This window comes from Plectropomus leopardus, chromosome 12, assembly GCF_008729295.1.
Source record: "Plectropomus leopardus isolate mb chromosome 12, YSFRI_Pleo_2.0, whole genome shotgun sequence".
In the NCBI taxonomy this organism is placed as follows: Eukaryota; Metazoa; Chordata; class Actinopteri; order Perciformes; family Serranidae; genus Plectropomus; species Plectropomus leopardus.
The window spans coordinates 11,938,146-11,948,456 of record NC_056474.1 but is presented as its reverse complement, the minus strand read 5'-3'; the positions used below and the strand labels follow the sequence as shown (position 1 = coordinate 11,948,456).

Genomic DNA, 10,311 nt, shown 5'->3' with positions numbered 1-10,311 from the left:
GCAGGCCCTATCTACAGCCAGCGTTTGGTTTGTCTGGTCTGAGCTACTGTAGAAACATGGCGGTACAACATGGTGATCTCTGGAGACAAGGACTCGCTCCCTATGTAGATTTCAACAGCTCATTCTAAGGTAACAAAAACACAATTCTTATTTTGATTGTTTGGAGGCTGACGAGAACATACTAAATATTCTAGGGATGCACAATAATATCAGCACGTCATTGGTATCAGCAGATATTGGCTTTGAAATGAAATATTGGAATGACAACATGCTGATTTCTGCAGATATCACAAACTGTTTTTTTTTTTTAAATTATTAGCAAAGTGAGCATGAACAAAACATCAAACAAGTATTTTTCTTATTTTGCACAATGAATGAATTATATAGTATGCATTATATGTTGTTAATTGCACTACAGAAGAGAGTTGATGGTCCCTCAAATTAGGTGGGGAAAAAGTGGTTATATCTATTAGTATTGGTTATCACCCAAATGAGTTGTTATATATTGGCGTATCAGATATCGGCAAAAAATCCAATATTGTGCATCCCTTTTATTTTACATTTTTGCCAATACATCCCCCTAAGTCCCACACACTGGACCTTTAACTCTCCATCTACCAAGTATCAACAGCTGAACTGATTTTAAGGCAAACATTTGGAATAAAATACGTTATGAAACCCCCCACCCAGCCCTGGACTGCATTAGTTTGTAGAAAAAGCCACTGGTTGATGTTTGTGGAGTCGTTCTCTTCACAAACAGGCTCCTAAATAACCTCTGACTCATGTCGCGCCAAAGCTGGAGGCAGTGTAGTTCCACATGGACCCTGGAAATGGTACCTGAGCCACAGCACAACCACAGAAATGAAAAATAAGGTCAGATTTTTAGGTTAACAGGTGAAACATTACTCATTAATTTGAGGTCACAAGCACAGGGAATGGGCCTGAATGATGCTTTTGCTGCCAGTGGATGGCACTAAACATCAACATACACATGCACCATTATGCACTGGTCTGGTTTCACTTTAATTTGTGTCATTTCTTGTTAATTTCCTTCATTACAAAACCAGAAAGGCAGCAAATCTATGTCAACATTCAGTTTCTTTACTGACTTACGTGAAATACTCAGTTTTTGGTGTTGTTTTCGTGTTAAATTCCGCCACTGGGATTCCCCTCGATGCAATCTGGGGGCCAAACATGGCTGCTGGGTAAACAATTGAAGACGTGCCCACCTGCAGGATAGCAACAGGGAGCAATGACACTAGTGTCAGCTTGAAATCTACAGCACTCACAGCATTGAATTTCATGTCCAGTCCTTCAGAGATTCTGAACAAATACTGTTTTTTGTGATACTACACAAAAGGAGAATGTATGATGTATGCATGTAAAAATGATGACAACTCACCACCAGACAGAGATCGCAGGTTTCCATCTCTTTCTCCACCTTGGTCAGGATATGAGAGTCCAGAGTTTCTCCGAAAAACACCACGTTGGGCCTCAGCAGACCGTGGCAGTCACTTTCTCCACACCTTGATTCAGAAGCATACAGAGTAATTGTGCCATTTTGCATTATCACAGAATAATTGGCACTAACACAAATGTGTAAATCCACAGAGGTAGTTTGAGTTTATTGTGTGGCCAGAATGCAGCGTACTTGAAAGTTAAAGGAAGAAAAAGTCGTTATTTTTGATGATGTGGAAATTAAAGCTACAGTTGGTAACTTCTATAAAAAAAACTTATTCATAAATAAAAAATAACAATGTCTTAATGAGATGCACAAAATAATAAATATGTATATGGCACCGCAACAGGTGGTGAGGGAGAGCTGGGACAGAGAGAGCGCTAAGCAGGAGGGAGCAGCAGGTGCAGCAGAAGCTCGAAGTGGAGCAGGTGGAGGGTGGAGGTGGTGCTTAATTCGACTCATGTCTAACAAGCAAATTAACTGCACTTAATCTATCTTATCTAAAGAGTGAAATTGGTAGTATACAGAGATTTTACTGTTAATTGGAGATTACATTATTGTTTAATGAGGACAAACTGTCATCTTTTTGCTTTTGGTGTTATTAAATATTTAGATATTTTACTCTGTTATTTTGTCACTTGTCTACTGCCATTGAGATACCAGTGCAGCTCAGGTTCATTCATGTTTCTCTTTTCCACCAAAACCTTACTTTTTAATATATGTACACCTGCTCTTGTTGTTTCATGTTGATTGGCTCACCCAAAATTAAGTAAATTCAAATCTTGTGGTATTCGCACAGTTCTCCCTCAAATGTCTGCATAAATAGAGAGAGACAAGCTTCGCTGCTGCCGTGCAGAATGCACCAAAGATGATAGTTAAACTGTGTTTTCAGGCTGGTGCACGTGTTTAAAGGCAGAATGAGTAGGATTTGTTGGGTTTGTAAACACAACATTCAAAGCTGACCTCAGCGAAATAGCTCCTCTTAGATGTGCTGTTATGATCTGGTGTGGTTGCTGTGTTTTTAGTCCCGCCCTCACACCCTGGATGCTGTTATTGGCTGGGGACTATACACCGGTGGGTTGACACCCAAGAAACGCCCCGTACACACCAAAATAAGAAAATAAAGGCAGACAGAGGATTATTTTGTATGGGCAGTAGGTGATTTGAGGAGGGGGCACTGTCCCCCTTGTAAGCGAAATTACCAGTATGCTTCCCCCTTGTTAATTCCCAGACACTGCCCTATCCTATCTAGACTTATAACCAATAAATTATTGAGAATTATTACATTTTGACAATCTATTTCAACTGGCACAGCACTGTAGCACCTGTTTAGCAACCTGGAAATTCACAGACCAACTGCATGACAATATACTCTGCAGAATTTTCCTAAAAAATAATGTATAGACTGATACAGTATACAAGTAATTCCTCCCAATCATCCTGATGACCAATTAGAAGTGAATGATGGTATATTTTTCTGCAGAGATTCTGCCTTCTGGCTGTATTTTTTTCTTAATTTCTGCGTTATGGACGCTCCAAAGAACAGATAAGGTCGTGGCTTTATAAATTGTAGCAACCAGGTGCCAAACCTTAAGTAGAAGGCATCCAGGAGACACAGTACTGAAAAAAAAAAACGCAAATATAGCGAGGCAAAACACCAAACAAGAGTGCATCTCGGGTTGGCTTTGACCAGTCATGTCCAGAGTCCATCCCAGGGCCAATTTTGACCCTCAGACCGATTTAAACAGCTCACAGCTTGTCTTTCAAAATATAATTTAGAATTAACACAATACTGGTTGATCAAGCAAGATCACTTTGCATTTTTTATTCACCTCATGATGGCAGAGCAATCACACATTTTGTAGAAATGCACCAAGAAAACTATGCAGACAGACAGTAAACAAGCAGAAACTAAATTACAAAAATTACCTAACACCAGATATTTCCAGCTAGGTTGCAGATATGGCCACCACAAAGAAGTATAAAGTCAAGAGCAAGGGCCGCTGCTTTCAGAAGAGGTGGAAAGTTGAATACTTTATTATTTAAAGATGAAACTGTTGCATTTGTGCCATTTGTATGTGATTTTTTTTTTTTTTTTTTTCAACTGACGCTTATGATGCAAGAAGCAGCGGGCTCCCAGCTGTTTTCACAGTATCTTATCTGGCCCCCATTCAAAAAAGTTTGGACGCCCCTGGCATTGACTTTCACTTCAGCTGGCGAGCATGTTTACAAACAGTAACTGACAATCCTGCATAGTATACCATTAAGTCATCTTGCATAATGCTACTTAGCCAATCAAATCTGTGCATTTTATTAGCAACAGACGAGAGAAATAAGTCAAAGAAAAGTAATTTCACATGACATGGTCTAAAGAGATAAGAAGAAAATCAGAGCTTTTAATCAAGAATGAACAGACTCTTACATGTTAATTCTTCCCACAGGCGGTTCAAAACCAGCATTTCTCATCATATCATCTGAGACTGTGGAGATTACTGAAAGCGAAAATGTGACGTGCCGCTAGGAGACAAAGCACAGAGCTTCTTTTTGAGCAAGACACAAGCAAAGTACTATTCCAATTAAAAAGCACTGACTTATAACGCAAGTTAGGCATTGACTGGTTGGGGGGGAGGGCCTCCCTGCTGTTAAAAATTAACAGATTGCCTAATGTGTTTGAGTCTGAACATAATTTTTCAGGAAAATCCTTCTCATTTTGCTTTTAACAAAGGAGAACTCCAGGTGTGGCATGCATCAGAAAAGCAGCACAAAAGGCTTAGTAAATGTGACCTCAGTGTTATTAATATGAAGTGACAGTAATCCCACCTTGGCAGTTTATCCACAGGAATCTGGGCATCAGCAACATCTGGGTCAGGTGAACTGTGCAGTAAGAGAACAAACACAGAGGGTTAAATGATACTTTACCCACACTGGGGTTAAACTGAAGAGATCAGGCTACAAATCCTGCATGTTTATCAGTGTGTGTATACTCCAGAGGTGATGCCTTTTACCCTTTGTCCTTTAGGGCAGCACATATGGGGCTGCGCTTGTTCACAGTCACATGTCCACAACTCACACAGCGCGTCTCGGCCAGACTGCCTGCAGTTACACACAGAAAACACAGCTGTTTTTCATTTAGGCCCGCCAGAGTCACAGAAAACATCTCCCTCACCACAGAATTTGTTGACAGCGATAGTTTTGTTTATCTGACTCATACACAGTTAATTAAAACAAGATTTTAGCAAAGGAATCAAACGCTTTAGCGCCGTTCCACCGGTGTGAAAACAGAAAAGTCAGACCAAACTGTCGAAATGTGAGAAGCAACTCTTGAAATGATCACATCATCGCACTTTTCGGAGTACTGACATTAAATTATTGACTAACTGTGGGCTCATGTTTGTTTGAAAACCAACAACTACTGTATGAATCACAAAATGTTTCCATATTCCAGTAAAACCATGGAACACACAATGATGCTGTCATAGTTTCCAGCTTCAGAACTTACTTCCTCATATTTTTGTTAACGCCGAGAAGAAAAGTTAGAGGAACGGTGTGTAAGATTTAGGGGGATTTAGTGGCATCTAGAGGTGAGGAGTGCAGACTGAAACCAGTTGAAACTTCTCCATGTTAAAATGACTTCAGTGTTCAGGAGGTTTTTACTGGTAGCCAAATTATCTGCAGAGGTCTCTTCCTCTTCAAAACAAATGGACCTGGTGATTCAAAGCAGTAAAAACACTGAATAAAGTAGTTTCAGAGTACAAATCAGTCTTTCTCCGATGCAGTTTAGCATGTCGGCACCTTCTAATGTGTGCTCACCTTTTTTCTCTCAAAACCTAAGATCCAGACATTTAGGTGGTTTGCATCAGGAGCCGAACTATCCACAGAGGTCTCTTCCTCTCAAAACAAAATGACCTTGTGATATTAACTGCTAAAAACACTGAATGAAGCAGTTTCATATTTATTTATTTATTTTGTTTTCCCAATGCTCTCATTGCAGAGGGGCTGCTAACTATGGTGGCTGATGTGAAAACATGGATGGCCCTAACTACAGCCAGTGTTTGGTTTTTGCATTCTGGGCTACTGCAGAAATACGGCGGTGAAACATGGCGATCTCCGTGGACGAGGACTCGCTCCCTATGTAAACATAGACGGCTAATTCTAAGGTAAGATAAACACAACAATTCCTAATTTCAGGTGATTATACACTTAAGAAAACACACTTAAAATATTATGCTCCATTTCTGCCATTATACTATACTCCTAAATTGTACACACTGGACCTTTAAGGCTCTCCATTTTACCTTCTCTATGCATTTTTGTTTCTTGTTCAAATTCAAAACTTCAAAAGAAGAACACGTCTGTTTTATATTTATTATTTTTCCCCATATAGTTTTTATTCAGCATCACCAAAAACCTTTCCCAATCAAAAAATTCCTAAATTACTAAAAATCACATCTACAGTGTCCTGTAAAATGTCACCATTTCAGTCTCACCATGAATCTTGAGCACGTGTTTGGACCCGGCCTGTCGGTGCAGGTCATCTATGCACTGTGTGATGACAACCACGGAGCGTCCCTGCTTCCTCAGCCGGGCCTCACACTCTGCTATGGCCAGATGGGCAGCACTGGGCTTCTTGCTCAAAGCCATCTCCCGTCTGTAATGGTAGAACTCCCAAACCCGAGACGGGGTGCGAGAGAAGGCCTCTGGGGTCGCCAGGTCCTGTGCATCAACAGAGGCATATTTTAGGTCCAAACTCGAGTGCTTAAAAGGTAGCAACCAAAAGTGTAACATTCACAGGCAATAATTTGACAGATAAAATAAAAACAACGTAAGTTTAAACACCTCAACTAGTGAGGGAGATTATATTTTTTTGTATAAAAGCCTATTTTTGATTCTTTCCTAGAGGTTAATCTTGCTGCAGCCCACGACAAGCTACCAGATTACGCAACAATCACCGTTTCTCTCTTTACCGGCTGCTGAGATAAATCCACTGAGCTGTGAAGATGTATTATGTAAACCTTAAATACACCCACTCCACAGCTACGTCTCTGAACCACAGCTGGAAATTAGACCAAACACAAACCTTTGACCCAAATAAACAATAAAATAAAATAATAATTATTATTAACAACAATGATAATAATAACAAATAATAATAATAGAGCCATACACACGTGTCTGTGTGTGTTCTACTTTCGAAGAAATTACCTGAGATTGCCACTTCCTCCACTTCTCATTCTCACCCCTGAAGGTTGGTACTCCACTCTCTGCACTCACACCTGCCCCTGTGATGATTGCTATGTGCTTGGCTTTGGAAAAGACCTTGCGGAATTCAGACATGTCTGTCAGAGAGGCAACAGAAAAATTTAGCGCTTGGTTATTTTAATTTACTACAAACAAAACATGGTAGATAACTCACAAGCAGATATCTGTTTGAGTGGTCAGTATTTTTGTTTTCTGAATCATATTGCAGTTTGTTTTTTTTTTTTGGTGTCCCTGTCACAAAATTTGCATCAGTGGAGTCAGGAAGAACTGATTTGAGTTACTTATTATGTTTCAGATTTAGTTATACAGGTTTACTTTTCATTAATTTGCAGATACTGCTTGATTGTTGTTTTTTTTTAACTTATTGTCTAGATTCTGGCTCTAAAAAACGGATCCCCAACCACTAGGGTGTCCTCATAGATATTACAGGTGGGTCGCCAAATGGCTGCTTAGTTAAAAGTACCAAGAAAATTACCTGAAATTTAGCACAAAAAATAAATACAAATAAAATAACATATATAATTTAAACAAAAATGTTAACGTTCAATAATTTTTGTATCATTTTCTTGTCACCTTTTCCTCATTTCTTGCAATTTGTGGGATAGCTCTAACATTATATTAACCTAATATTTTTGTTTTTACCTGAGTTGGGTCTCACTGTGTCCATCAAATGTCCTTTCGTCACATGAGTAGAGCACATGCGAAGACCAAGAGCAAAAACAGCTCGCTTTTGGAGCAGCATTGTCCCTATTGGTTCACATGAACATGTGAAAGACATGAAAGAAAACACAAAATGACAAGAAATTATTGTTAGGTCCCATTTTAACTAATGTTTGTGTATGCAGATGTGTATAGAGTAAGTGCAGATTTTCTCTGATTATATTACATGCATTTTGACTTTTCTGTACTGGATATAAACATAAAGAATCAACCTTTAACATTAACTCCCCTTTACAAACTCACACTGCAACATTTGAGACATATGTGGGGCTGCACAATATGCAAATATGCTGGGATCTGTCCCAAACAAGCATGTTCCCGTAGCTCTGAAATATTATTTGTAGTCCAGAGTATCTCTGTAGCACCACAATGCTTCATTTATAATGGTATTTTGCAAAATATTTCACCTTGAACAAAATATTGCAGCTCCTGCAATTTGTATACTGTACTTGGTTATATTAAGATTTCAATAACATTTCAGTTAAGATCAGCTAAGATAAGACAGTACTTCATGTATCCCGATGGAAACTGCTGTGCAGCACTTGCGATACAAAATTAGAGTGCAGATTCAAAGCATGCAATATACAAGGACTAAAACAGCAAAGCAGAAAAGGGATGCACAGCAAATGCAAAATACAATATATAACAAATATAAAAACAAAATATGAACTTGATAACAGCAAGGTGTAAAATATAAAAACAGGCTCACAGTAAGGTTCAAAACATAAAAAAGCTGACAGTAAGGCACAAACCGTGCAAATAGGTGCAAACCAATAAATGACACACAGAGGTTACCTGTATGTATAATGAATAAAATACGGTTGCTTATAAATATGTTTGTTCAGTGTAAGATCCGAGGTATTTGGTGTAACAGTGCCATGACTAATAATTTTGCAGCCCTTGACAAATTATGCAAAAGTAGTCAAGAATATCTGCATTTGGCATGACAGTGTGGCCATAAAGAACATGCTGTCTAAGTTTATTTCATTGGTAGCTGCAATAATGGGTAAGGGAAAAAAAATTCTACATATCATAAAATAAGACTACGATTATAAGATTAATCCCACAGCAGGGAAATTCATGTTATAGCAGAGCAAGAGTCAGAAACCAAGAAAAATGTAAATAAATAAATAAATAAGTGATTTGAGTATACACATACAAATAAAATACTATAAAATATTAAATCTATATACATTATAAACACCTTTGACTTAATAGATACTGTATGTTCATGATTGATTGTTGCACAGGATAAACACACAAAATACACACGGTATATTGTATATTTACTCTATAAATATAGCCTATAAATATTATTGCACAGCAAGTGGGAAAATATTGCACAGTGGGAAATTGCACGGCATGTTGCACAATATAAATAATGATGCTGTGTATAAATGATGATGGCTTAATTATGTCATTTTGTGGTTATTTAGCTGGATATACAACAGAAGTGAGCCCGTCTATGTGCAACTGCCTCACTTTATCAGACTTTGCGTCACCATATCAAAATAAATGCAAGATATGTCACAAGAATGCAACTAATGTGGTTGTGCAATCACAGCAGTGATACTCGTGTCTTCGCCTGCAACTTGAAAAAAAGCTGAAGCCTGGTTATTGGCACTGATAAGACAAAGAATGTGCATGCATTTTTTTAAAAAAAGAGGCAGGTTTTAAACAGCTCACTAATACAAACTGTTAAGAAAAACAGACATCTGGGCGCGCCCTACCAGCCTGAACATACAGCACAAGCAGAAACAGGTTTTACAGGCTGCTGAGCTAATGTATGAAAGATTGCAATTCACCATTAAGAGCTGTGCTGCATGTTTCCGTAATTTTACAGCTAAGTTGCACTCCATGTTCTGGCTGTTTGCTCTTTAAACGACTTTAAACTGCATTTTCCAAAGCAACCCGCCACTCTACTTCTTTATCTTGAGAGCACATGAGTTTAACTTAAACTGACGCGTGCATAGTCCTCTACAAACTCCAAAAATGCACCACAACGTCGCTTGTAGCGTCGTGAGCTGAGATCGCTGGGGATTAAATCTTGTTCTGCTCTGTCACATAAGCAGGAACTAACGTGCACATCCAAACGTGCGTTTTCACGGGTAATATCCGCTGAAAACAAACCGAGACGTGCGTATTTTAATTACCTGACCACAGTAACGTATTACACTTACCTCTGTTAATGTTAAATAACCCTTTTTGGAGCAGAAAGTCACGCCGAGTTTGCTTGTTTACCTCTATCACTGCATTTATCATGAGAGGCCGTAAAGATGTCACACTGTCGTAAATCCATGGTCTGAAAAAAAAAAAAAAAAACACAATAAACTGGAAAAATGTGTAGTTTAGGAGAGCCACCTAGTGGTGGTATGAGGTAAGTGTGATTCATTCAGGATGATTCATTCACTCCGAGAGACAGAGAGACAGAGGGAGACAGAGAGACAGACCCACCGCCTCTCCTACATAGGCGCAAGGCACAGACTTTTGGGTGGTTTTGTGTCTTTTGTTGTTGTTATTTTTGTCTTGCATTTCCTTGTGGGCATTATGCATCTTTTTATGGTTTATTGATCTTTGTGTGTCATCATTTTGTGTCTCTTAGTGTGTTTTTTGTGTGTCGCTTTGTAGTCGTTTTGTGTCTCTTGATGTAATGTTGTGTGTGTGTTTTGTTTTTTTTTTTCTTTGAAATAGAAATTGAAAGCCTTTATTGTCAATATACAGTGCAAAACGAAATTTTAAAAAACGCTTCACCTATAGGTGCATGAGATTCAGACAACCTCCGTTACTCAGTAAAACACATACATTAAAGCGCAAAAAGCGTGTCGTCGTTACGTGCATTTGTAAGCGTTTTGCCTCTCTTTGAGGTCATTTTA

General features: G+C 38.7%; 1 protein-coding gene across 1 annotated transcript; it reads right to left on the bottom strand.

Annotated features, from left to right (window-relative positions):
• Positions 1-310: 310 nt before the first annotated feature.
• LOC121951621 (NAD-dependent protein deacylase sirtuin-5, mitochondrial-like) lies at positions 311-9,697 on the bottom strand. Its single transcript, XM_042498011.1, has 9 exons — positions 9,619-9,697; positions 7,361-7,465; positions 6,662-6,795; positions 5,947-6,172; positions 4,465-4,552; positions 4,280-4,333; positions 1,403-1,526; positions 1,114-1,229; positions 311-837 (listed from the first exon to the last, which is right to left on the bottom strand). The coding sequence occupies exons 2-9, from the start codon at positions 7,458-7,460 to the stop codon at positions 765-767; spliced, it is 915 nt and encodes a 304-aa protein (XP_042353945.1). The 5' UTR covers positions 7,461-7,465; positions 9,619-9,697; the 3' UTR covers positions 311-764.
• Positions 9,698-10,311: the final 614 nt, after the last annotated feature.

Coding starts and splice junctions, on each gene's coding strand:
- LOC121951621 (XM_042498011.1), bottom strand. CDS start 7,460: ATGCTGCTCCAAAAGCGAGCTGTTTTTGCTCTTGGTCTTCGCATGTGC. Junction 6,173..6,661: donor GGAGGAAGTGGCAATCTCAG/GTAATTTCTTCG, acceptor GTTGATGCACAG/GACCTGGCGACCCCAGAGGC. Junction 1,230..1,402: donor CCTGCGATCTCTGTCTGGTG/GTGAGTTGTCAT, acceptor GCTATCCTGCAG/GTGGGCACGTCTTCAATTGT.